Source organism: Cyprinus carpio, chromosome A17 (genome assembly GCF_018340385.1).
Source record: "Cyprinus carpio isolate SPL01 chromosome A17, ASM1834038v1, whole genome shotgun sequence".
Classification (NCBI taxonomy): domain Eukaryota; kingdom Metazoa; phylum Chordata; class Actinopteri; order Cypriniformes; family Cyprinidae; genus Cyprinus; species Cyprinus carpio.
This window is the reverse complement of record NC_056588.1, coordinates 10,228,042-10,255,777: the sequence shown is the minus strand read 5'-3', so window position 1 is coordinate 10,255,777 and position 27,736 is coordinate 10,228,042. Positions and strand designations below refer to the sequence as shown.

The following is a 27,736-nucleotide window of genomic DNA, read 5'->3' as shown; positions in this document are numbered from 1 at the left end:
TCTTCATCCCTACTTCTTCCTCCTCCTCACACAGTCGGTTTTCACTCCTCCATTTTGTCTTCTCCACATGCTCCCACACTTTTGACACTATCAAAACCGTGATTCATCATTGCAAGCAGCCACCCCGTTCACATCCTGTCATTCTGAGCCAACAAAAGCATAGACCTGTTCCCAGTTCCTCACCCTTCCCCTCTCTCCTTTTATGCCATCTTAGATAAGGGCACGGGGCCATGCGCTGCGATCGGGAAATTCAATTACCCATCTGTTACATAAGTCTTTGTTCAGTAATTCAAATGAATAGTTCTTTGGGTGTCATTAGGCATCTGGCACACAGTTTTACTGACGTGGTAATGGAGAGCCTTTATCATGTGAATGGCACATATTTATGGTACAAACTGTGACAGAGTGATACATACATAAACAAAAAATAAAAAATTGGGATGAAAAATTTAAATCACAAAAACGCTTGAACTTTTACTTTGTGCTATATTTTGTGTTTGTGTGCATTTTTATATCTTGAAAAGTAGGAAGTGGTTAGGGGCAAACAACAGTTTTGCATTTGCATGCAGGGCAGCATAAGCACAATGTAAACAAATAACCGTGGTTAAAGTATATAGCAATAGGAAACCTTGTGTCAAAAATGTGCAGTAGTGATTTCATTCTAACTCAAGCAGCAAAAATTTGTTCATTCTTCCATACATGAGCTTATGAAACTGTCCATCATCTCAACTTGCCATTAAAAGCTGCGGTAGTGTTAGTTCATTTCCAGGATAATATATTATGTGCCATATTTGATCTAAAGTAAAAAGACAATTTATAGATATCGCAAAGTGCATCAAATTAAAAGAAAAAATAAAAGAAAAAAGATTTTAAAAACTTGTTTGATTTAAAATACAAAACAAAAAAACAAAAAACAAATTCTTCCAGCTTATTTCATGGTCCTAGTACGAAGACGTTTCTTGATAAGGTTTTCACTCTCTTTCTCTTCTGGATTCCGGCCAATGATCTACATGGAAGGTCAAATGTCAACTGTCACTAAGAATGTTCATGTCATTTTAAGTTGAAATTCATTGTACACATTTACAGCGTAAAGTACACTACTTTTCAAAAGTTTGGGGTCTGTAAGATTTCTTTTTTCTTTAAAGAAATGAATGCTTATATTTAATATGGATTCAAGGATATTCAGGATAATAAGGATATTTAATTAAATTTAAATTTATGCATTTAGCAGACGCTTTTATCCAAAGCGACTTACAGTGCATTCAGGCTATCAATTTTTACCTATCATGGATAGGTATATTATAGGTATAATATATAGATATTTATTAGGATATTTAATAAATTGATAGAAAATGAATATTTGGAATAAATGCTGCTCTTTTGAACTTTTATTCAAGAAAAGATCCAAAAAAACATGGTTTTTACAAAAAATAGCAAAACTGTGTTCAACATTGATAATGATAAGAAATGTTTCTTGAGCATCAAATTAACATATTAGAATGTCTTCTGAAGGATGATGTGAAAATAAAGACTAGAGTAATGGCTGCTAAAAATTAAGCTTTGCCTCCACAAAAGTAAATAATATTTTAACATATATTAAAATAGAAAAAAAAAATAGAAAACTTCTGAATATTATTTCACATTATTGCTGTTTTAACTGTATTTTTAATCAAATAAATGTAGCCTTGGTGAACATATAGGACTTCTTTCAAAAACACTAAAGAAAAATCTTACAGATCCCAAACTTTTGAACATTAATGTAAGTTTACCAGGACAGTACCTGATTGGCTGGTATGTCCATTGGAGAGGAGATATCTGGCCTGTCTTGTTTTCGTCTGTCACGTTTAGATTTGATTTTTAAAGACATCGCCCCACCATCAGGTGACTTTCCACTCATCAATCCCATGATCCTCTTTGCTGTGACAGAGAAAGAACACTATTGTCATACAAATAATATGCCTTAGTCTGACGAAGTCTAGGAATTAACAAAAGGGAAATAATGATGGAATATTTTTCCCCCAGACCTTTGCTTCCAAGAAAGGTAGGAGAGCCCTGAAGAAAGTCTCCAATCTTCTGCATCGTTTTGTCTTTTCTCCCTTTTTGGTTTGACTCTTGAGAATAAGAGGGCTGAGAGGAATGAGAACAGTTCATCACTCACTGTAATCACTCGACACTGCTATGATCAGGGTTCACGACTCTCTCAATCACAGTCTATGAGTGTGTGTGTGTGATGCAGTGACTCTGAGACACCGTTGTCTATACCTCCCATTTCATCTCATTTCTACCTAATTACATGTCTTAATTAACCTAATTCAATGGTCATTTTAATGGAACTATAAATGTAATTAGTGCTTGAGCATTAGAATGGGGTCACTCACCTCTTCCTGATGAGGTGGTAGGCGAGGAGTCATTCTACTCCTTGTATTCCTGATGTTCTCACTTTCCACCCCATCCTGAGGAATGGCAAAGTGCAAGAGTAAACAAGTATTTCAGAGTTCGGAAGGCTAACATAAATGCTTTGGTTTCTTTTAGGCCTGTTTCACACATTTTGTGTCTGTGAAGTGTAAGGAAAGCAACAACTACAACAACAGATCCGCATTGTGTTTTCACACTAACAGTGTTTTCTGCTGTGTAACAGACCTGCGCATCTGTACAGAAGACAAAGTGATTCCTGGCTTACAAATTGAATGTTTATTTAAACAAAAGCCTATTATTTTATTTTATAAAATGGTTATTGGAAGTGGGCCATAAAGAATGTTATACACTTGACCAGCATGAAATCTAACTTGTTCAAATGTTTGAGGTCAGATTTCTTTTCTTTTTAAAATAATTAATATTTTTATTCAGAAAAGAAGCATTAAACTGTCACAAAGAGTCACAGTAAAGACATTTATAATGTTACCAATGATTGTAAATAAATGCTGTTCTTTCTATTACCCTGATCATCAAAATCAATCAAATTCTCTCAATTCAGTCAGATTTACTGAATAAAAGGCTTTGTGTGTGCCAATCACTGCATGTAAAAGATCATAAATAAGAGTTTAACATGGATTCTATGCCTGTAACCACTTAATATGGGTGCCAAAATGAATATGTGCACTTCACACAACACAGACAGTGAAACAGGCCTTAGAATCTGAATGCTTGGCTGTGATTGGTCAGATAAGATGTGATGGATGTTATGATCAGCTTCAAGGAAAAAACACTGAGACTCAGTGTTTAACAGCCCCTTTGCTTATGTTTTGATCAACAGGGAATCGTAGAATGTTAAATGCTAAATGCATATGGAGAAACATGTCTGCCTCTCTGATCTGAATTGTAATCCTAACAAAACACAAATTGGTTTCAGGTCAGTGGCATTAAAATTCTTGACACTCAAAAGAGCCAAAACCCCTGAGGATTAGTTGACAGATCTAGTGCCAAGAGAGTGTAGTGCATTAAATCATTATTAATAAGACAACAGAGCATCTGCCATATCCCTCTCAATCTCTCTCTCTACACACACAAATGATACGAGGGGGAAAAAATCAGCAAAATAAATAAATGATTCCGTCTGAAAGCGTTCTTAGTGTCTCTCTGGTGACCCATCATTTTCAGTATCTTCTTGTCTCTCTCTCTCCAACCTGTCTGCATTTTCCCTTCATCGCTCCCCTTCCTGTCGCTATCTCTCTCTCTAGATAACAAGATTACATATGTGACACTGCATGTGACAGCCAATTCCACACTCGTAACCCCCGCCAGTCTAAATGGGACGGACAGGGGCAGATCTCTGTCTGTCACACCTGTCACCTGCTGTTTCCAGTGTTGAGAGGTGAGATACTATGCCACTCTCTGACTTGCAAGCTTGCATTAAAGGAAGACTAATGCCTTGACTTCCAGGAACCTGCCAAGTTGTTCACTGTTCAATGAATCCTATCAATGTATCCGAGAGAAACGCGCAAGGAATCAAGACTGATGGCTTGTTCTTCTGTCTTGTGCTAGTGTAATTAAAATAATTCAGAGCTGTCGAGGGTGAAGATATTGCATGAACACAATGATTTCCTCCAATTAAATGTGAAAAGTCATGACCTTGAGGATTTGATGAGTGAATGATGAATTATGGGTCTATTTTAAATTCTACAGAGCATTATCTCCCAAAGCCTTTGTCGTTTATGCTTCATGAAGAAACGAATGCCTTGCCGCTGAGGGCATGGATGGTTCTTTCAGGTAATATCACCTTAATGGATCTGTAAAACCATATAGCAAAACCTAGTCCATTTACACACCCACCTTAATAGAGAGGTTATTTCTTTGATGCATCAAAGGCTTGTGGGATAATGACTCATGAGTTGCATTCCCACCATCAGGAACTCTAACCAAATGGCCTGGATATAATGGTCATAGAACTTTATTAGGGATTTTAAAGGGTTAATAAGACTACTGGTAAGATTGAATTCCTCCTTTTTTAGACTTTATAGGTACTCTTCAATCAAAGAGGTCTGGATTAGGTCATGTTCTGCTTTTAGTAAATGAGTTTGGAAGCTAATACTGAGCCTTTAAAGTCAACATGAAACAACATTTGCAAACTTTACTTTCGTAATGGGACACATTTCAGAGTAAGACAGAATATATATATATAAAAATACAGAATAAACTAGATTTTACCCATCAGAAATAGATTGGATTGTAAATAAGCAGGGAATTTAGAATAGAGCCAGACCTAATTTCAGTTTGCAATAGATGATGAAGGACTGCTAAAGCTGCATCCACTTTTTGAGGAGACATGGGAATCCTTTTGATATATCCCAGTGGTAACACTTTTTCAAATCTATTGTTATTTATTATTGCTGTGACATTTATTACACCAACTGGAATCAGGAAGGTTGTACTACTACTAACAGTATCTAAAACAATGACTAAATATACTACCGTTCAAAAGTTTGGGGTCAGTAAGAAATTAATACTTCTATTCAGCAAGGATGAATTAAATTTACTTTTAAATTAAAAAAAAAAAAAAATGTTTTTCAAATAAAAGTGTCCTGCAGAGTTTAGCTCCAACTTGCCTCAACAAACCTGCCTCGAAGTTTCTCGTATGCCTATTAAGACCCTGATTAGTTGGTGTGGAGCTAAACTCTGCAGGACACCGGCCTTCCAGGACTGAGTTTGGAGAGCCCTGTTTTGAACTTCCTATTCATTATAGTGGTTTCGGGCCTGGTCCATCGCTCTGCATATTTTGTATGTCTCCCTTATTTAACACTTTCATATTGTCTCCCTTATTTAACACATGGTGATTCAGATTACCAGCTCATTAGGTGTGTGTCAGATAAGAAAGACATACAAAATGTGCAGAGCAGAGGGTCCTTAGGACCAGGATTGAAAACCACTGTATTAGAGAACCACAGGTTCCACAAAAATCTTAATGAGCACAACTGTTTTATTAATAAGAAATATTTCTTAAGCACCAGATCAGTATATTATAATACACTGAAGGATAATTTTGTGACACTGAAGACTGGAGTAATAGCTGCTGAATATTCAGCTTTGTTTTACACAGGAAAACTTACATTTAAACATTATTAAAACAGAAAAAATGTAAAATGTTAATTATAACAGTAAAATGTTTCACTGTATTTTCTATCATATAAATGCAGACTTTTTTGAGCATAAGATACTTTTTAAGACCAGGAATGTGTATTAAATGAATAGATGACTCAACAATGAAAATTCTATCATTGCATACAATGATATCAATGCAGGACTCTTGTGCTGAAGAATCTAAACTGAAACATGTCTGACTAAAAATGTGCAAGAACAAATGACATTTGTTACTGGTGTTTATCCACTTTTCAGTTTTTTGTTTTCACGGAGTAGAGGCTTCTTCAGAATTCTCCTTATGTGTTCCACTGAAAATATAACAGCATATAGGTTTGGAATGACACAAGGATAAGCTAATAATGACAGAATTCTTTTTTTTTTTTTTTTTAAGTGAACTGTTCCTTTAAGAAAGTAAAGTGAGTCCATTTGAGTTTCATGTTAGTTTTAAAGACAAACTTTGCTAGTAACTTATTTAATGGAACACTTCCATCACACAGATTTAGCCAAATTGATTTAGTGTGAAAAAAAGAGAGAGGGGGCAAAAAAAAAAGAGAGAAGGTAATTACACAATTTATGGATTTATACATCCAATATCCAGCTCAGTGGTATAACCTGAGCAAATTAACATGACCCCGAGTGTCTGAGAGTCCAGACCATTAGAAGTCCTGAAGGTGGAAGAGCTGTAGCAGGTTTAAACAGGAAGAGGGTACCTTAGGACTGGGTTCAGAGAAAGTTTTCTTTTTCACCACACTGCTTCTGCCTCCTTTCCTCTTCAAGTGAACAGAAGCACCATTAAAAATAGTTTATGCCATTCACTTACAAAACTCTCCAACAATTAGCAGCTACAGAGCATGTGGAAGCGTGACTCTGTTGCCAGGGACAACTGGCGAGAGAGCACACGATTCTTTGACAATAAGAGAGCACTTATTTGTAATGGAAAGCATTCTTTCAGTGTGCAACATAACATCTTCACTGCGGTGTTCAGAGAGAATAGCATGACCTACCCAGACTACAGACTCTTAAGGGCATAGCTACCCTTATAAAGTGCAATATAATAAAATGTTAACACCCTGTTTAGTCAGCATTTATGGTAGATTTGTACTTGTGTATTTGTAATCCCTTTGTCTGAACAATTCAATTAAATTTCCATAAACAGGCTTTAGAAATCTATAAACTTACTGTGTATTCTATAATTATTGTTATTGCTCCCAAAACAAGTGTCTGCAAGTGTTTAAGTTGCCTGGAGAAGAGTGTGTGAGGTTAGGCAAAAAGGCACACTCAACCACACACACATATAAATATATTCTCACACACAGAAGTATATGCTTAATAGGACTGCAATTTTGCTGCCCATGCACAATGAACACTGATCGTTAATCATAAGTGAGGAAAATTAGAGGCTTGTTAATGACTAATTAGGACAATTAAAGGGCTGCTGTCTGTGCAGATTAGGTCAGCAGCAGATGGTCTGCTGGTTTTATGAAGAATATCAATAATAAACTAAAGGAGAGGAAGAGGATTGAACATTGTGTGATAAATCTGAACTAACGTTCTACTCTATTTCCCATGATTCTAAGGCTAGAAACTGAAAAGATTAGACATATCTTTCAACCACAAGATGATTGAAAGTCATTCCAGTCACAGCACTCAGTTCTAATTTGTGTGAACTGAGAATCATTCTCTAAACCCCCTCCATGGATTTCATTTCTCACCTTCTCCATCTCTCCGCTCTTCCTCTTGCGCGTGGGTCGGGAGATTTTAACAGTAATGGCGGAGTCTTCACCTTGCCGCTTAAGAGCGAAACGATCTGGCTGCAGAGGGCTGAAGGAAATTTCCAACTCAGGCCGCGGAAACCTGGAACGTTTGCCTGTTTCCGTGGAGATCTCTGATGAATCGAGCACCAGCGGACAGCTACCAGACGAACTCTGTCATATGAAGATTATTAATATTATTTAGTTGATATCATGATCAATGGACTAAGAAATATGTGCATATATCAAAAATGCAACAAACTCAACAAATTCATCTGTTGAGACAGTAGCATTAAAGATACTGCAGTCATAAAATACTACAGATTAGTAGTCAAACAAGCTGATTTGGTACTGAAGAGATTTATTTTTATTATCAAATAAAAGAACAGCATTTATCTATGAATGTCACAAATCGATAAACCAAAACTAACACAAAAAAAAACTCACCTTTTTTACATTATTCAAAAAAAAAAAAAAAAAAAAATGCATTTGTGTTACATTTGGCCAAAAAAAAAAAAAAAAAAAAACAAAACAAAACTGTGCATCTACTATTGCACATTCTGTTTTACCTGACTGGTGACAGATACTCTTGACATACCTAATAATAATCAAGCAACCGAAAATAATTGACATTTTTACATTTAAATGATAAACAAGATGCTTTTCTGTTTTACCTGACTGGTGACAGATCCTCTGGTTCTGCTTGTGTGTTTAAGTGTACTGGTGTTCAGAGGCTTCATATCAGATAATTCTGCTTCCATCGTCTACCACAGCAATTAAGAGACAGTCAATCAACATTCCTCACTCCATATCAAACAGCTACAAAAAACACTAATTAACAACACACATCACCTCAGGTTGGTACAAATATATACTGAGAAATCATCAATGAGCTCTCCCCTTATATATACATATACATATATAAAGAAAAAAAATAAAAAAATAAAATAATAATAAAAAAAAAAATATATATATATATATATATATAATATATATATATATAAAAAAATATGATCATTTGAAGGACAAGGCCACTTAGTTGTGTGTTTTGTACAAATGCCAAAATGCAGTCTGTTTGAGAACATTAAGTGCCCTATTTTAACGATCTAAACGCAAAGTGTAAAGCGCACAGCGCTGGTGCACTCAGGGCATGTCCAAATCCACTTTTGCTGTTTTAACGACGGAAAAATGGTTGGCGCGCCCGGGCGCATGGTCTAAATGGGTTGTCATATTCTCTTAATGATAATGGGTGGTGCTAACGTGCAATAAACCAATCAGAGTCTCATCTTCCATTCCCTTTAAGAGCCAGTTGCGCTCGTGCCATGACGGATTTGTTATTTACACGGCGGATTTTGGCAAGCGCAAAGACAGAACACGTCTCCGAGATGAAACGGAGCTGCTCGTGTGCGAGCAAATAGATAGCCTAATTAATATAGATCAGTGATCGCAATCCTTTAATTTTTTAATATTTGGCATGTTTGTGTGCTGCTGTGCGTCCCTGTGCAATCCTTTAATTTTTTAATATTTGGCATGTTTGTGTGCTGCTGTGCGTCCCTGTGTTTAATAAGCAGCGTGTACGCGTGTTGTGGACCCGCCTATACTAACACGCTCTTTAAATAAAAAAACATTGCGCCAGACTTCAGACCAGGTTTGAGTTGGTCTATGGCGCAGTCTATTTTCAGCTCCTTAAAATAGCAATGTGCCTGAACACCTCTTTTTTAGACCGGCACGCCCATGGGTGCACAAACGGGCGCAAATGCATTTGCTAATTAAACGACGTGGCGCTGGACGGGAAAATGCGAAGAGAACATTTAGAGTAAAGTCACTTAAAATTACGATCTTGGTCTTTTGACAGTGACTCTAATGAATCGTCAAAAGTAATAGAGTAAAGTCACTTAAAATTACGATCTTGGTCTTTTGACAGTGACTCTAATGAATCGTCAAAAGTAAGGGAGAATGACAGTAATAAGACAGGTGTCAGACCTGGGTAGATGAGTTTCTGCGAAGGCTGGTGTCTATGACACTGACACAGTGCTGTTCCTTTAGTTTCTGGATCTCTGCTTCCTTTGCAACCAGCTCTGCCTGCAGTGCCTCGGTCCTGCTGTCCTCAGTGACCTCCTGAGACTGGAACAAAATGTTAAATCAACACTTCATGTAGGGTGAAATTGATGAAGCAATGAACAGTAGAACATCACGGCAAACAATCAGGTGTTAATAACTTTCACAGTTTAATTTTTTTTTATATTTTTAGAAGCAAGACAATTTTTGACAATATTTATCTGTGTGTATACATGAAACATACACATGACTTCTAGTTACACAGGCTACATTACTAGGCCTCCATAATAATACAATATTTTTCAGCTGGATAAAGGTCCAAGTAAGCTTTAGTCCAGCTAAAAATAACTTACGAATTTTATGTAATTATTCATTAGATTTGCTTGGCCTCAAAAGATCTGTATTGCTCTTTGAAATTCTGCTAATTTGATACTAACGCAGTAAACATATCTGGACTACTTTGAAGTCGTACATTTATAGGAAATTAACCCTTAGAATGTTTGTCAACCAATCAGACTCAAGTATTCAGTGCCACTGAACAATGACGACACTATCACACTTTCCTACATGCACCTGTACTGCCACTGAGTGAATTACCTCAAGAATTATTGAATATCATCTGAATTAAGAATGCTTTTCTCTCAAGTAATTTTACAGTAATTGCATGTTAAAAAATACATGCTGAGCAGATATATGAAAATTTGTACATTTGAATAACTAAGTTGTTTCATTGCAATGTGCATGACATTAAAATATTTCCATAAAAATATAATATTATGATAAATATCATCATCAACTAAATCTTGTAAGAACATTGTGACATTTTTTGCTTATTGTGTAATGATTGGCAGATGCATCTACTGGTTTTAAATTAGGTTTGAAATCTGATTACCCGATCTTGATTTAACGGTCAAGAAACATTTCTTATAATAATCAATGTTGAAAATAGTGGTCCTGTTAATATTTTTGTGGAAACAGTGACATTTTTTTTAAGCATGCATTGGTAAATAGAAAGTTCAAAAGAACAGCATTTATTTGACAGACCATTTTTTTTTTTACATCATACATGTCTCTCCTACTAGAAATTAATATTTTAATTGGTCAAAAGTGCCAGTAGTGTAGCATGAATAGAAAGTGAGTTTGTAACTGACACTAGACCGACCTCTGGTGCTTGGGAGGTGTTTCTGGACTGTAGGATCTTGATCTGTTGGTCTTTCTCTGCGTTTGACATGACGAGCTTCTTTAGCTGAACCTCAAGAGCAGAGACAAGTGTGTCTCTCTCTTTTCTCCAGCTTTCCATCTCTTCCTCACGAGCAGCAAGACGTGTGGCAAGAGACTCCTAATTGACACAAATCAACAGTCATTCTCTCTTTAACTAAAAATATATTTGTCTAATTTTGCCTCTGGAAACACACATTGCTTTTTACCTTTTCGGCCTGTTGGCGAGCATGCCGTTCTCGATCATCAGCGAATCGCCTCATGTCCTGATTCCTTCTCTCCTCAGCCTCTTTAGCCTGACCAATCAGAGCCAACTTCTCCTCCATCCACTTCCTGCGCTCTGCTTGGTGCTTCTCACTGGCCAGCTACAAACATGAACCCCAAAGAACCACACAAAGACAATGAACACACATTTCCTCTTAAAGTTGAAGAGAAATTGAGAATACATTTGGACAACAGACCTTTAAGCTCTCCTGGGCCTGAGCGGTCTGTTGTCTGGCCTGTAAAACATCATCAGAGATTGATCTGGAATCTCTCCTGTTCTTCTGTTTAGGAAGCATTTCTCTCAAACTCATCAAGTCTGGAAAAAAATAAAAAATACAGTGAGGTCTGAGGCTTAATTAGAATCCTATAAAAACTGGATTTACAAAATTTTAAAACAAAAAATGTTGACATAAGTATAAGAAATATTTAACATTCTGTACTTATTCTAGGTCACTATGAAATAAGTACACATGTGACTATGATCATATGAACTCTTTTGTACTGATTTTTATGTTTGTTTGTTTGTTTCCATTGAAGAACAAGATGACCTCAAAACATGCTGGAGAACATGATCAAGCGTTGACATCAATAAAGCAAAATGGAGACACACCAAATAGTTTAGAAATTTTTGAAATGTTGATTTTTCTATTAAACCTAAACTTTATTTAAATTGTTGCTTGCAGTATTTTGTATATTTATTTATTTTTTCAATTTATGTTATTAGAAAGCAACACCATGGAATACTTTTATCAAACATACAATTTTACATGTATCATCTTACTATTAAATGCTATACAGTACATTAATGGCTTATGAATGCAATTTTCTCCATGTAATCTGGTACCCTGAGTGAGCTCATTTATCTGAGCCTCTCTGTTGTCCAGCTCCAGTTCCAGCTCTGTCTGTGTTTCCTCCTGTTCTGTCAGAGCCAAACGCATGTCTTCAATAACACGCTCACGCTCCTGCAAATCTACAGAGACCATCAACAAACATTAACATGCATTATTGTTTATTGCCACACATTTAATTAAACACTTAAAAATAAATGACACGCGCTCATGCAGATGCACGCAATTAAATAAGATATACCTTTACATGCTTTCTGATAGAGCAGCAGATTTTCATCTGACTTCGATTCAGAAGATTGTTTCTGTTTTAGAACAAAGAGAACATATTTAGTTAACATGACAGTGTCGACAAATGTTTCTCTCTTTGTGGTTTTAGGTATTCATCGCTGGGCGGTGCTTACAGCTTTCAGCTGGCTGATGGTGCGGTCCCTGTTATTGATCTCATTCTGGAGATGTGCTTTAGTCTTTTCTAGATCACTGAGCTTCATTCGTAGAGATTTCTCAGCATCCCTCATGGAGGAGATCTAAATCAAACCACATAAGGAGTTTTAGCACAAGTCAACAACAGTCAGATTTGATATAAATTAACACAGTTCGGCCCAGATGGTAAAGACGTTCAAAACATAGTGAGTTCTCACCTCTTTCTGGACCTGCTGAATCTGTTTCTTTGAGTCACAGAGTTTTTCCCGAAGATCAGATGAATCATCTTCCCTTCTGCGCAGATCGACAGTAATACTGTTCAATTTACACTCGCTAGTTTTAATCTCCTCCTTTAATCTGAGTGATGAAAAAATCACATACACAAAGAATGAAGCACCAGACAAAATCATAATATATAATATAATATAAATAATTTATTGTATTTTATATTTGTAGTTTATATATTATACTACTGTTCTTATGTTTGGCCAAGATTTTTGAAAGAATTTTTTGAAAGAAAAGATTTTTTTGAAAGAAGTCTCTTGTACTTAACAAGGCTGAAGTAAAATTGTAAAATATTATTACAATTTAAAACTGTTTTCAATATTAATATATTTGAACATTTATTTTAATTTATTCTTGCGACAGCAAAGCTGAATTTTCATCAACCTTTACTCCAGCCTTAAGTGTCTTCAGAAATCAATTTGATTTGCTGATTTAGTGCTGAAGAAACATTTCTTATTATCAATGTTGAAAAAAATTGTGCTGCTTAACATTTTTCTGAGGATTCTTTGTTGAATACAAAGTTTCAAAGTTTCTTTTTTTTTGTTGTTGCAATAATTATAAAAGCTTCTTTTGTCAGTTTAATGGATCCTTGCTCAATAAAAGCACTAATTTATTTCAACCTTTAAACTGTAGTGTATATAAATAAAACAATTATGAAAACTAGAAAAATTATCAATGTGTTTGACACATGTGACTAATGGCACAAAAATAAACTGAAATTATTTTGTACGGTGGTTTAATGTGGCTTGAATTTTAGGAAACTGTTATAATTGTGAAAGATAACTGACCGGTTAATCTCGTCTTGTCTCTTCTGTAGCTCTGCATCTTTCTGAGCAATGGCCTCCTCTGCCACAGCCAGCAGCTCTCTCCTCCTCTCCGCCTCCCTCCTGCGTGCCTCCTGCACCGCTTGCGTCTCCTCCTCCTCCAGACGCTCCTGCTCTTCCTTCAGCCTCTTCTGCAGCACTAAGAGCTGAGCCTCCTTTGACGCTAAGGCATTCTCCCTCTGTGCCAGTTCAGCCTCCTTTTCAGATACTGTGATGTTTATTTTGCTATGGGTCTCTCTGTTTTTAGATCCAAGAGTGTTAGGGTTCATTGGCCCCACCTCCCCATCTTTAAACCCCTCCTCTTTAGACAGATGTGCTGTATTTTTGACTTCTTTCTCTTTTTCAAGGCATCTGACTTTCTCCTCTAGTTCAGCTTTGACCCCATGAAGGGTTGTGACCTCAGCCTGCAGGACAGAGTTGACTTTTTTGAGGTCATCATAGTCAGCTAATGTGTTTCTGGAGGTTTGTGCTTCCTGTTTCAGTAGTGTAATTTCCTGTTCAAGAGTCAGTACGTGTTTGCTCCTTTCTCCCAGTTCGTGATCTTGCTTAGCCATTTGTGATTTGACAGCAGCCAGTTCTTGATATGCACCTTTTAAATGTTCTGTAGTGTTGCTATAATTGGACACAGCTTCTAATTTCAAACTGCTGCAATTCACTGCCGTTGCTATTGGTTTGGTTTGCAAGGATGTCTGATAAACTTTTCCTTGCAGAATATGCTCCTGTGAAACTCTTTCTTCCAGTTTAGATTTCAGATCCTGGATGCAAACATCTAATTTGTGGCATTCCTGTTCCAGATCTGTGATCTGCTTGTCTTTTTGCTTGGATTCAACAAGGCAACACTCCAGCTGACCTTTGACCTCAAGAAGGGCGGAGTCTTGACACCCATTATTTGAAACATCGTCTTGTACTTTTGAGTCCTCCAGGGGACCTATAAAGAATGGAAAACTTTAGAAACACTTAACAGATATATATAATTTTTTTTCATATTGGTGATGTGTCTGTGACATGCAATAATACAATATTTATTTTTGCTTAGTATACATTTTTTTAATTAAAAAAAAATCGCATCAACAGTTAAATTAGTTTAGTACAATGAATCAGACATTTCAAATCCATTACTACATGCCTGGCAACAAAGCCAGTAATGAATTTGATTTAAAATGCACTAGTCTTGCACAATGGACAAAATTAATTTCCAAGTTGATTTCATTCTGAAGATGAAAGAGGGGTATTTAAATGTGGAATTTCTCAGCCCTAAATGCTCCTGTTCATACTCAGGAAGCACCTTATGCGTGTCTGGGACTCTTTAATACTATAATAACATTTCTGTTACTCATCTTTTTGATATAAAAGTCAAGCATCTTATAGTGCTTTTCATGTTGTGCAGTGTTCGCCATGTGTAAAATAAATAAACTTTATTCAGTTGAGCAAATAAAAACAGCACACTTCACAGAATTCGTTGATATACAGGGCTTATGCACCGAGTTAACTTTTTCTAAAACATTTTATGAACATTTTACATATTATGATCATTTCTTTATGCTCGAGAGCCTTTTTCGAGCATGAAGGTATTGTCGGCCTTTAACCCGATTCTCTCGGCCAGCCCCTCTGGTTGTGACAAAAGCTGGAAGGCACTTTTCAGCTCCTGGGACAGAGTCTGTACCTTTCTTGAGTGGGGGCTGTCCATCAAGCGCCTCCCATTCCTGACGCCTCTTTCTGGTTTCACTCTGGGTGTCGGCCCGCTGCTCTGAGCAGGTACAATTGTGTTTAAGCTGGATGATCTGCTTTTTGATGGAGTCAATTTGAGTTTTCTGGAAATCCACAACAAAAGAAAAAAGAAACATGCTAAATAAAAGCACTGTGTAAAAACTGCAAAGGACCAAATTAACAATGTATATGTTTATATAAAAAGATGATAAATGACAGATTTTTCATTTTTGGGCAAAATATTATTTTCCATAACCAGCTGTTGCAGTATTGTTCAAAAGTCTGGGTCAGCAATTTTTTTTTAAACACATACAATAGAAATGTCAATAAATTTATAATGTAACAAAAGATTTCTATTTCAAATACTGTTCTTTTGAACTTTCCATTCATCAAAGAATATATCACAGTCTCCAAAAAAATAATTAAGCAGCACAACTGTGCTGAAACGATTATTTAAAGACAAAAATGATTTTAAATTGTAGTAATATTTGACAATATTACAGTTTTTACTGGATCATTGATCAATAAATACAGCCTTCGTGAGCATAAGAGACTTCTTTCAAAAACATGAAAAAAATCTTACAGATGCCAAATGTTTGAACGGAAGTGTTAATCTAATTATTCTGGACATTTGAAAACAATATCTAGATGTTCACACTCACATCCTGAGCCGTGTTTTCTACATGTTGGTCAAGAGCTGCCTGGAGTTTGGTTACCATCTCATCCTTTTGTCTGCACATTTCACTTAGATCCCATTCCCTTTGCCTGTGGCTCTCCAGAGCCTAAAAGTAGAAGAACAAGCCACAACTTCAACTAGATATTTACAGTTTCTGAAGATAAAAAGAATTGCAAAAATGTTGCTAGTCTGGTCCTCATATTGTCTGTTAAAATGACAGAAACCTTTTACAGTGGCTGTTTTACCTTCTTCAACTCCTCCAGTTCATCTGACAGTCTGCTCTGGGTTTCCAGCTCTGTGGGGGAGTATGGGGCTTGGTGTTAGATCAAGTTATTAGAAAGCCTGGTAAGGTAAGTGTGAACACTAAGCAAGTGTTATGTGGTTATATTCCTACATTTTTTTGGTCTCACAAAAAGCATTTTCTAGCTGAAGAAATACTAAAAGCAGAGATACTACAAAAATACTAATTTGACAAAAAAAAAAAAAAAAAAAAAAAAAAACCATTTTCCATGACCCTTTAAGACTTAAAAATAATCATCAGGACTTCATTGGGCCTGGGGGAAAAAACTTTTTTAAATTTATATTTGCAGGTTTTCCAGAACAGTGGGAACCCTAATAGCAAAAATATTTAACATTGAAAGGACAGGGGATGCACTAAACATTTCTGTGGAAGTGTGCAGGGGCAGATTTGTTGTAGGTCTGCTTATCTCCAATCGTTTCTCACCATGTGTTTTGAGTGACAGCTGATCCTGAGTTTCACGGAGCAGTTCTGAAAGTGCTGTGACCTTTTTTTCAAGGTCTAGCAGTGTCTCAGAGACTCTAGGGTTGGAGGTCACCAAGCAGGACTGGGCAGCCTGGGCATCCTGTCTGATTCCAGCCAGGTCACTGGTCATAGAGTCAAGCATGCTGTCTAGAGAGACATGGTTCTCATCCTATACACACACACACAAAAATTCCCCACTGCAATTGAGCATTAATAAAATGAATAAAATCAAAATTAACACATGATCACCTTTCAAAGAAAGTATTTATACAACCCTGAATATCTACTCAGCATATTGCATATCTGTACCTCTGATTTGGTCGCAGCTGAATTCATGGTGTCGTCCTTCACAGCTGTTTTTCCCACCAAGTTTTTGAGAATCTCCAGTCTCCGTTCACACCGTTCCTCAATCAGTTCCCTCTCTCTGGATATGCGCTCACTAAAAGAAAAAAAGAAATGGAAATCGGCCCGCGGTCATCATATAGCATGACCTGTAATTTGTTTTAATTACACATAATGGAGCACAGGGGCCTGTGATCTCTGACCTGTAATCTTCCTGCATCTGGGAAATCAGCTCAGAGAATTCTTTTGTAACTTCATCTCGAACACGTGCCTCGAGAGCTAAGTGTTCAGCTTTCTCATTTCTCAACTGCTGCTGAATATCCTCTATAAACTGCAGTTGGGCCTTTACATACAAACACAAAACATCCATATTGATACAGAAACCTCAGTGTTAGGCAAACATTAAAAAACACAGCAACAATTTAAAAATGTAAATACATGCATCAATATTTTTGTGTCCTAAGTGGATGAAAAACAAATAAAACAGTTAAAATATGTCTTGTGTGCACTTAAAGTTATGGCTGATCACAACAAAAACTAAAATTACCGTGTGACTTATGGTGTAAGGTACCAGATCTCACCTCATAAACCTCCTTATCAAGCAGCACAGTTTCTTTCCCCTCTTCCTCAGCATCCAAAATGGTGTCCTCCATTTCACTTTCATCTTCATCCTCCTCAGTGTCAGAATCTTCCTGGACATCCTCAAGGCTGGGGTCCCACCGTACCAGTGAGCTGCGCCGCATTTGCTGGCGATCAGCGTTGTTGATAATGAAGGATACCTCTCTGGCACTCCTTTTCACCACCACTGGAACACTCTTAGTGGTGAGAACCACCACCTGAAAAAACAATACAGAACTGTTCATAACACAGCAACAAAACAAAAACAACTACCATATTGTGTCCATTTTTTTAATGTCTTGGATTAAACCAAGGATATTTCATATGGCTATATTTTACAATCTCTTTATGAACTTTTTGAAGCGTCAACGTTTCGGTGGAATAGATTTTTAAATGGAGGGACAGAAATCACTCAGCTTTCATTAAAAATATCGCAAGTTACATTCAAAGATGAACGCCATCCCTTTAAGGAGTGAGATGAAGACATATAAGGACGTCCCACACCTTTTGAGCTACGGCAGAGAACTTGAGGACATTGACTGTCTCATCGTGCATGGAGGCACACTGGTTAATGTTTACAATCATACAGGCTTTGCCCCGGCCGGTAAAGTATCCCTGCAGATAGTGAGTGAGTTTACTCTCTCTGAATGGAATGTGCTGTCTGAAAAGACAAAATAAGAGCATTTAAAAGACAAATGATAGGGGAAAAATAAAAAAAGAAGAAGAACAAAATAATAAGATTTATATACCTCGCCTGCTGGTTATTTCTGAGTGCATTGATGCATTTTCCCAAGCTGAGTAGAGAGGTGTTGATGTTTCCTGCCTCTTTCAGGCGTTCACCTTTATTTTGTGTTTTAGCACATCGCTCCGACCCGGCCAGATCACACAGCGCCAGTTGAACCAGAGTAAATACTTTAACAAACCATTCTGAAACACATCACAAACATACTGCAGAGAAGTCAGATCGGTATTCACAGACTCACTCGCTGACTGACTCGACTCTGGGTATTCCCACATCTTCTACCTTCAGGATCCGGACAGAGAAAATACTGTGGCTAAAAATCAGGCAAAGAGGACATGAACTCTTTGAGATGAGATGACATGACATTAATAACATAAGCATGCAACACCCGCTGCTTAAAATGGATAAACAGAAAGTTACAGAATTTGTGTAGTGTACCTCCTGCTGGAGAGAATGTTGAGTTTAGTGCTAGAGATGCTCTGGTTCTTTTTGCCCAGTTTCATCACTTTCAAGGCTTCATCAACACTGCTCACCTGCACCCATCTCAGATCTAGAAAATTAACAATATAAACTTATGAGCAAAGACACAATCTGACACAGCAAATCAGTTTTCTCAAAACAAATGACCGAATCACCCTTAACACATGGAAATGCTATTATTGCAACATTTTTTTTCTTGTTGCTCTAGCACCAGCACATGGCCAGTTTTAGCTATTACACATTATTCCAGAAAATAAATAAATAAATAAATAAATAAAACAGAAGACATATAATTGCTCTTTGGAATGATTCAATTAAGAAATATTGCAGTGTAATATCACTCTTCTCACTCAAACAGCATATGTTTCTGAGCTGATCAAATGCATAACTTGAATGCAACGGAAGTCTCTTTGGATAAAATCATCTGTCAAATGCATAAAGGAGAAATATATATGAAAATGCAGCCTTACAACATGCATTATTTTTATTGTTATATACAAAACTTTATTACAGCAGGGTTCAACTTTGGCTTGGATGAGCCATCAGATCCATGGAAAACACTGTAACTATTTGATGACAGAATAAATATAACACAGAAACAGATGCTACTTTACCTTTGATGAATGAGTTCCCTTTGACATCCTGACAAAGACGGAGGTTGGTTCTCCTTGAAGCATTGTTTGAATGCTGTTCTAGCAAGTCGTGGATGTTCTCATTGTAGATCTCGCAGAATGAGACCCAAATTGAAAACTTGGTGTGTATGTCCATATCCACAGCCAAACTCCTCTCATTCACTGCAGAGCTTATATCACATAAAGTGGAACCATCTAACAGGGAAACAGAAAGTTACGTGTCAGGCAGACAAACAACATAAACAAACTGCCAACACAACCTTAGAGAGGTGTAAAAAAAAAAAAAAAAAATTCTTTACCTTCAAGATCAGACTTCGAGCTATGGCAAGACGTACTCTTCTGTGCATCAGTCTAAAGAGAAGACAAAAAATAAATAAAAACGGAGTCAAATGAAACACCCCTGAAAAACAGAGGTTGTTCAACTCACTCTGCCATTACAATACCTCTTTAAAAAGCTTGAGCAGGTTGCGTTTGCCAGCTGCCTCCTCATTTTGTTGCTCTTTGGTGAGCCTGATGAAATCCCGGCACCTCTGGGGTTTTAGGCACATCTGGTTGAAGATGCGACCATCCAGACTACTGAAGATCATGTTAAGGGAACGAGGTAAGATGCCTGGATCAGTATCTGGACCTAATACATTAAAACACAATCAGGACATAAAGCTTAAATATGAATATTTTGCAAAAGTAAATAACAAATTGTGAACAATTCATCCATGCATGCCTTGTTTATATATTTTTTGACTTTGTAAGTACTAATCAAAATGTCATAACAGACATTCAGATCTGCCTCTATTCAATTAACAACCAATGGATAGAAGCATTGGATAGAATAGATTGTCCCTGCCATTCTTTTTATTTTTGATACATTATTTTGAACATGATTCGACGCTCCTTCTGTTTGCTTCTGCATTCACACAGATACTATTTTACAAGGTTGGTCTGATCAAAACTGATAATTTACTGACCCTACTTTACATTCCTGACCTTCATTGTGAAAGATTCATTAAGTGGACTCTACTTCAAAGAAAAAAATTCTTTGTCATCTTTCATTTAAAGATAACTTTTTGCCTCTGTTGTTTTACCTTGCTCAAATTAAAATGGGTTTTGGGGCATTAACACATTGGCTTTTAAGCTCTATTGACAACATTTGTGACATTATGTCAATTACAACAGAAAATAATACCATAATATAAAATATACAAACCTAAAAAAGTGAAGGTCTTCCCAGCATTGGTGACACCGTATGTAAAGACCAGAGAATTATGTCCCTCTAGCACATCCATCACAAGACCCTTTACTGTGCCATCAAACATCTCCTTCTGTGTAGTGTCTGGACCATAAACCTTAAAATACCACAATGTTAATATCACCCTGTGAATAATCTGTCACACAAGACCAAGTTATAAGCATGACTCAAGAGAAAGCACAACATTTGACCTCAAACAGCATTTCCAAAGACAAACTACTGCCTCACATGATCTGTCACGATCTAGACCAGGGGTGTCCAAACTTGGCCCTGGAGGGCTGGTGTCCTGCACAATTTAGCTCCAACTTGTCTCACACACCTGCCTGGAAGTTTCTAGTATGTCTAGTAAGACCTTGATTAGTTGGTTCAGAGTGTTTAATTGGGGTTGGAGCTAAACTTTGCCAGACAGTGGCCCTCCAGGAACAGGATTGTACACCCCTGATCTAGACTGTGTGTGCTGATGGGTCTTGCTTGCCTGAGAGAACTGGAAACGTTGAGCTGTAACTGGCATTGACTTATCACTGAGCCTGGCAGAAAGAGATGACTGTGGAGCTTTGAGGAGCACAGTCTCTGGAGGCTGAAAAGCCACACAGTCTTCAAAAACACAGAGAGAATGCACAGACTAATCATTTTATTTAGATGCAATATTTGAAACAGATCTTCATGTGCATTTACCCTTGAAAAATATTTTTTCTAACAAAATAAAACATTTCTGCATGAGGGTCTGTATCCCTTAACCATTTATTCTTATTTTCACCTGTGATTCTCCATTCTCAATCTCAGCTGCTGAAAATGGTCTTATCCTAAGATACACCTTCAAGTGTTCCTTCTCCAAATCGGACGGGTCTCAAAAGAATCATCAAGTCTCAAAACATTTCTGATGATTATTTCATAAATCTCAATGTACAAATCACACAGGGTCCTGTAGTAATGTTCATAAAGTCCTGACCGGCTGTCATCTTACCTGGCAATCTGAACACTCGCTGAACTCCGAGGACAGATTTCTTCTTAAATCTTCCACAACTATCATCTCCGATCTTGCTGCATCATCCTTTAGCCCTGACTCCATCATATTGCTCTAAGAAAACATATAAACATATGAGAAGACATAAAAGAGGAGGACAAAATAACAGCCTCTGAGATACAGAGCATACTTCTGACAACCCTTTAATCTGATAGTAATAATACTTTTTTTTGCATTTTGTCAATTGTATAATATTATGTTCAATTTAACAGACAACCACACAATTTTTATATAACGTTATATTTTATAAGTAACGTTAAACCTGGCAACAACAACAACAACAAAAAATGACATTAAGACCCACCCGAGCTAATAACGTCAACTTCTTACAAAAAAGAACAGGACAGCAAAACATGCGCATTAAAACAAGATAACTTAGTTGACTTACATGGCTGTCAGAGGATAAAGTGTGTATTATAATGCTTTTAACTTTACTGCTGTGTTTTATTTGTGTTGCCTAATCTCCCAAACTGTCGCGCGTACTTATTTTCAAATTCTACCAATCGGATAAGCGAGAGCAACTGCAAAGGCTGCTGGGAGTGCGTGCTCGTGCACGTCACAGTGACGCTATAAATGCGCAGACGTTGGACAGCGCATTTCTTCTTAGAATCAGATTGCTGCTTGTTTTTGGTGTTTGGTTTGCCTCGCTTTTTCGATTTATTTCATTTTTTATGTAATTACATAAGTAAGTATAAAAAGATAATAAGCGAGCAAGTAGATAGAAATTTCCCCTAACAGAATAAGAAAAAAGGGTGCGCAAAACATTAAGAAAGAACGTCAAACATGGTATTCTAATGTAGAATACCTTATTAATAGATGTTGAGGCCTAAATACAAACTTAATTCTTGCTTGTAGACATTAAAGTGTAATTTACAGTTTGTGTAGGCTATATAAAGAATATAAAACTTCCCAATAAACCAAACGAAGTTTAGCCTATGCTGTCCATATTTTTGTCATTAACATAAAACCAAAAGAATATGTCTAATATAAAGAAAACTCACATAAAACTTTCGGGTAACAAACACTTTATTCACATTTGATTAAAATTATTCACAATTACTTTTAAGGGTTTAAAAGAAAGAATTACAAAACACATTTACCAATGCACATTTCCATGTACCCAGTGCCAAGGTCTTTCACAAATCCAGTCCAGAATTACAAATCAATTACAATAATATCCATCAATATATAAACAGTTCTGCCTCCAGTCTGTCCAGACGTTTCCCCAGTAGATCAAACTTGCATGGACATTTTTTAAATGCAGTCACAAGTTATGAATTTAAGATAATATTAAATAATAACCCTGAACAAGCAAACAACATACAACCACTCACACATATTCAAAGATTCTTTGCTCACAAAATCAAGCCAGACAAGTGAGAAAACAATATTTACAAATAACCTCATCAAAATTTCAGACACTCTATTGCCAGCAATTAGCGTCATCATTGAGCACATTGCAAAGTACTGTTCAGTTTAATGTTTAACATGAAAGAAACAAAGAAAGAAAGAAAAAACATTTTATAACAATTCAGCATTGGGATGGATGTTTGAAAGTTGTTCATTTGGATACGGTGCTTCCTCTTCATTAAAGTTATTCAGGATGTTTTTCACACCTTTTTGCCATGAAAGCAGAGTCTCCATTGGTGTCTTTCCATCCTGTAAATGTCAGATAATTTTAGGATATATCCACTAAAATATACCCGTTTAAACAGACTTACTAACTAATACTCAGAGTATGAATTCTTTTTGCACTGGCTATATCCACTGTCATTTAGTCATAAAAGAATAAAGCTTTATATATCTTTTTGCTTATCTTCTTTTCGATATTGTGGAGAGTCAGCATTGGGGCATTAAACAGAATCATGTACTGGCTAAATCTCTCTCTAGAGGGCACCATGTAAACTTCAATGTCATATAAGGATTGTATGTACCCTAATTAAACTTACATTGTTTTGGGCATTTAGACTGGCTCCATGCATCATCAGCAGTTTTATCATTTTAAATCTATTTATCCTCACTGCGTCGTGCATTGGTGTGTCTCCCTCCTAAACAAACACAATGCAGTAGCATTAGAGAAGAAAAACAAAATGTGGGACAATGCATTAATATCATAAATGTGATATTTAAAATTACATAAAATTAGTTAAGTTCAACATTAGAATATGCTATATATTAAATAATACATTATATTAAAGTTACCATATTAAAGATTCTAAATGTTTCGGTAAAACATGAATGTGAATAAATATTTGAATAAAGGCTAAAAATATTTCTTACCCTATCTTTAGCATTTACATCAGCTCCACAATGAATGAGATGCTCAGCACATTCATAATGTCCCGTCCTGACGGCAACATGGAGGGGAGTGCTGCATAGCTGAAGATACACAACAAGATTTTTAGTAAGTACATTTTGTGCTAAGAGTGCAAACTACAGTGGCACATTGAAAACTTTAAGAACAAGAAGGTTAAAAATGCTTCATGATTGTTTGCGACAAAAAGCATGAGAATGATTTGTGAATGTTATTATCACTGTCCAAAGATCCATTTGGAGTCATATGCCTGCCTTAGTTTTTTTCTACAGTACCTTGTCTCTGGAGTTGAATTTGGCTCCTTTATTGAGAAGCAGCTCCAGGGCAGGCAGGCTTCCACCTCTACAGGCCCAGTGCACAACTGTGGCATCCAGCTATGAACATGCGATAGAGAAATTGCATCTCAGAATTATAATAAAAAATAAATGTGAGATAATATTCTTGTAGCACTGGTGTAACAGTCACATCCACCATCTGTGCTACCTTGTCTTTTTGATCCATGGATGCTCCACTCTCCAGGAGCTTCTGCATGATCTCTATGTAACCTTGGGCACTGGCTTTATGCAGAGCTGAGCGCTTAAACTGAAAGAGAGAGAACAAGTGAGAGTCAGTGTGTTTATTGTTACTAAAAGTGTTCATTTTTTGATTGTTAATTTAAATAAAGAGGATCAAAATAAGATGTAAATATTAGATGAAAAACCTAAAAAAAAAACTAAATGTTGGCAACTACAGTAACTGAAATAAAATAAGTTTCTTGAAGAACCCAAATAACTAAAACTAAAGCTGAAATAAAAATGTATTAAAACTAAATATATATATATATATATATATATATATATATAAATATAAAACCATAATAATAGCTATACAGCTATATAAATACTTAAAAAACACAGGTGTGAGGGATAGTTCACACAAAAATGTGTTCATTTACTCACCATAATGTTGTTCCAAACCTTCTGTGGAACATAAAATATGATATTTTGAAGAATGCTAGTAACCAAACAGTTTTGGTTATTGACTTCCATTGTATGGACATAAAAACTGAGGCATTCCTCAAAATGAGTTTTTTGTCATTTTTGGGTGAACTCTCCCTTTGATTCTGGAAGGCTTAACAGCACGAGTGAAGGAAAGTGTTAGACGTCTGTGTTTTTGTGTTACACACTCACATGATCACAAGCATTGGGGTCCCCACCATCTGATAAATATTTCTCAACAACAGGCAATTTATTCTCTGTGACAGCCTTTAGGAACAAAGCCTGGTCCACTGTTTCTGGCTGAAATTATTGTTAGCCAATAATTAAATCTCAAATCTTTATGATATAACCATCTTAAAATAATATAGCCGCACTTGTAATGCATTATGGAAGAAGTTCCTCACCAGGATATCAGGCTCTGGCTGTTTCTTTGATGCTTGAATCTTTCTTTCCTTTCTCCTCTTCCTTAGCAGCAAAATGTTGAAGAGGTCTTCTACAGTTTCTAGTTTTAGCTGTCCTGATCGGTCAACCTAAGAAAAATTAAAAGATACAGTAGATGTTTTTCATTATGTTACTATATAAAATTGTAGCCATGTTCGTTTTATTAAGTTGTATTCATTCTTACATTGAGTTTGAGGTTCTGTTCGCTTGGTTTGATGTCATTCTGGGTGGTGTCATTCAGGTCCTGTTGTGCCTGAAGTCCATACTTTTTCTCCTGAATGATGCTGGTTTCATATTCTCCTGCAGTGAACACCTCTGCGCATGCACCTCCTGGCACCTTTCCCTCGCCTCTCTTCCCGGTGATCTGGGATTGGACATTACACTCATCAGTCTTGGATTTCAAATACGTATAAATAAAAGACACCCTGGATCCTTCTTAATCGCTGACAGATATTTAATAACATCACACTGCTCCATCTCCCTGTCACACTCACCCCCCCCCTCCCTTTATGCATTCTTTCTTTTGTGTATTTTCTTTCTCTTTTATTGTCCTTATTTCTTCCCTTTCATTATGTGAACACAAACATTTCCTCTTCTTTTTTCTCTCATATTTTTTATTTTATGCATTTTCTTTATCTCTTGTGGGCTATCCTAATGTAACATCTCTGTTATGCAGTGCCTTTCTTTTTCTCATGTTTTTCAGCCCTTTTCATTGTAAAGAGTAATTATTTTAGTGTTATTTTAGTATTATTTATATAATATTTGCATATTAATATTTGGAATTAGCTCTTATTTTTATATGATTAGTCTTCATTTTAACTTTAGGTTAAGTTTTACTTATTACTTATTATAACTTCTGTTATTTTATTACAGAATATTTCTATTTAGCCTTATATATACTTCATTTATTTCATTTTTAGTTTTAGTAATTTTGAAAAAGCTGTTTTTTTAATTTTAGATTTTCATCTTCAGCTGTATTTCAACTGCATCATTTTTGGTTAACAATTTTCTTCATTACATTTCTTTATGTCTTTAGTTCTTTCTATAAGTAAACACGTGCATTTGCATTGGATTTTTTTTGCATGTTTATCTTGCACAAAATTCTAAAAATATAAATCTTGAAGTTAGTTGATAACATGTCAACATTCAGATTAGACTCCCACAAAGCACTGCGTGCATCAGCACAAAACCTACCAACTCTTCAACGCGCAGCAGTCCCATGATGTCTGTGATCTGGAGTTTGTCTTCAGCTCTTTGTTGCGCGTTTTGCTGTAAGGCTGTCAGTGGTGAGGGATGTAGTTCTCTCTGTGGTTAATTAGAGTCCCAAAGCGATCGGTGTTGCCTGCTCAGCTCCCTGATGTTCAGTGTATCATCTCTCCATCACCTCCCTTATATATACACGGTTCCAGAGTCTGGGAGCCATAAAAAAAGTTAGATCATGTTCCTTACTTTCTCTCCCACTCTTTCACCGCCCACAGAATTCCAATGTCGCGAGACACCTTCATTCATCCTTCTCGAACATCGAATGAATCTCGCGCGTGCGATGACTGCACGAACCAGGAACGCCCGGCTTCCGTTCTGGTATGCACCAGACTCCCAGGCCCGACCTGCAACCACTGACACGCGGGTGCGCAACAGGTGCACGACTCCATGACTGCATAGTCTATTCTGCGCGTGAGAAAAGCAATAAAGTGTGACGTGGCCCTTTTGTCAAGTATAGTAAGGGAGACTAGCTGTCACAAATTTTCTCAGTGCAAAGTAGATTTTTTTTTTTAATTCAGATTGTATTTAGGCACATATACTAAAGTTTTGCTTACAGAAAAAAGAAAAAAAATCCACCATTATTGCCATTGAAATATAGAGTAAGTCTACAAAGTAAAACATTAATAATAAAACAATTACAAAATGCAAAAGAATTCCTAAAAAAAAGCAAAAGTAAAAAGCAAAAATACAAATATCTATGGAAGCCTGTTTCCGCCATGGAATAAAAAATAAAAAAGATAGCCTAATTGCAACTTTTTATCTCACAGTCCTGACTTTTTGTCTTGCAATTCTGAGTTTATATCTCGCAGATCTGTTTTATTCTCAGAATTGTGAGTTTACATCTTGCATTTATTACTTTTTTTTTCTTTCTGCTATGGAATAAAAACTTTTAAGACTTTTTTGGAACTAAAAGTTTTTATCTCACAAATTCTGACTTCACAGAACTGAAAACTGACTCAGGATCACAAGAAAAAAAAGTCAGAACTGTGAAATAAAAAGTTGCAATGACCTTTTTATTTATTTATTTATTTATTTATTAGTGACAGAAACAGGTTTCCATATATCTTTTTGGTCAAAAGAATATGTGAATACATAACAACTATGACAACTAAATATAGGCTAGTAAAGAGGCTTATACAGCATACTGTACAGTATATATGTATATTTATTTATGAGGATTACATTTATATTCAAGGAAATTTTTTTATTCTTGTATGTCATGGGCTCGTTTTTAGTGTTCATGTCACCATGCACTCTTTTGCAAACTTC

At 36.3% G+C, this 27,736-nt stretch overlaps 2 protein-coding genes across 5 annotated transcripts; both read right to left on the bottom strand.

Annotated features, from left to right (window-relative positions):
• Positions 1-472: 472 nt before the first annotated feature.
• Positions 473-22,004, bottom strand: LOC109073704 (kinesin-like protein KIF20B). Of its 3 annotated transcripts, none has more exons than XM_042773975.1 (35): positions 21,861-22,004; positions 21,413-21,526; positions 21,206-21,295; positions 20,924-21,043; positions 20,407-20,545; positions 19,646-19,830; positions 19,502-19,553; positions 19,185-19,397; positions 18,529-18,640; positions 18,331-18,403; positions 18,098-18,243; positions 17,853-18,009; positions 17,312-17,566; positions 16,934-17,073; positions 16,698-16,827; positions 16,350-16,557; positions 15,871-15,920; positions 15,612-15,731; positions 14,906-15,053; positions 13,207-14,170; positions 12,352-12,490; positions 12,115-12,237; positions 11,955-12,015; positions 11,710-11,835; positions 11,063-11,181; positions 10,811-10,966; positions 10,546-10,722; positions 9,309-9,449; positions 8,000-8,089; positions 7,287-7,499; positions 6,285-6,344; positions 2,379-2,453; positions 2,025-2,127; positions 1,781-1,917; positions 473-1,006 (listed from the first exon to the last, which is right to left on the bottom strand). In XM_042773975.1, the coding sequence occupies exons 2-35, from the start codon at positions 21,518-21,520 to the stop codon at positions 929-931; spliced, it is 5,208 nt and encodes a 1,735-aa protein (XP_042629909.1). In that variant the 5' UTR covers positions 21,521-21,526; positions 21,861-22,004; the 3' UTR covers positions 473-928. The 3 variants fall into 3 exon arrangements, with proteins under 3 accessions (XP_042629909.1, XP_042629912.1, XP_042629910.1); XM_042773978.1 differs by having other exon boundaries at positions 12,352-12,427; XM_042773976.1 differs by lacking the exon at positions 6,285-6,344.
• A 460-nt stretch (positions 22,005-22,464) lies between these two features.
• On the bottom strand, positions 22,465-26,857 carry LOC109073735 (ankyrin repeat domain-containing protein 1-like). 2 transcript variants are annotated; one of them, XM_042773974.1, is made up of 10 exons: positions 26,704-26,857; positions 26,399-26,616; positions 25,389-25,568; positions 25,168-25,293; positions 24,956-25,063; positions 24,270-24,368; positions 24,062-24,160; positions 23,753-23,851; positions 23,422-23,520; positions 22,465-23,131 (listed from the first exon to the last, which is right to left on the bottom strand). In XM_042773974.1, exons 2-10 carry the CDS (start codon positions 26,423-26,425, stop codon positions 22,994-22,996), a joined length of 975 nt encoding a protein of 324 aa, XP_042629908.1. In that variant the 5' UTR covers positions 26,426-26,616; positions 26,704-26,857; the 3' UTR covers positions 22,465-22,993. The 2 variants fall into 2 exon arrangements, with proteins under 2 accessions (XP_042629908.1, XP_042629907.1); XM_042773973.1 differs by having other exon boundaries at positions 26,399-26,850.
• Positions 26,858-27,736: the final 879 nt, after the last annotated feature.

Excerpts from the sequence above, each read along its gene's own strand:
- LOC109073735 (XM_042773974.1), bottom strand. The coding sequence starts at position 26,425 with ATGGGACTGCTGCGCGTTGAAGAGTTG. Across the intron at positions 24,369-24,955 it reads ACCCCAATGCTTGTGATCAT|TTTAAGCGCTCAGCTCTGCA; the intron begins GTGAGTGTGTAA and ends TCTCTCTTTCAG. Across the intron at positions 23,521-23,752 it reads ATGTAAATGCTAAAGATAGG|GAGGGAGACACACCAATGCA; the intron begins GTAAGAAATATT and ends GTGTTTGTTTAG.
- LOC109073704 (XM_042773975.1), bottom strand. The coding sequence starts at position 21,520 with ATGATGGAGTCAGGGCTAAAGGATGATGCAGCAAGATCGGAGATGATA. Across the intron at positions 21,296-21,412 it reads GCGAGTGTTCAGATTGCCAG|GACCCGTCCGATTTGGAGAA; the intron begins GTAAGATGACAG and ends TGATTCTTTTGA. Across the intron at positions 18,641-19,184 it reads AGGGAACTCATTCATCAAAG|ATCTGAGATGGGTGCAGGTG; the intron begins GTAAAGTAGCAT and ends TTAATTTTCTAG.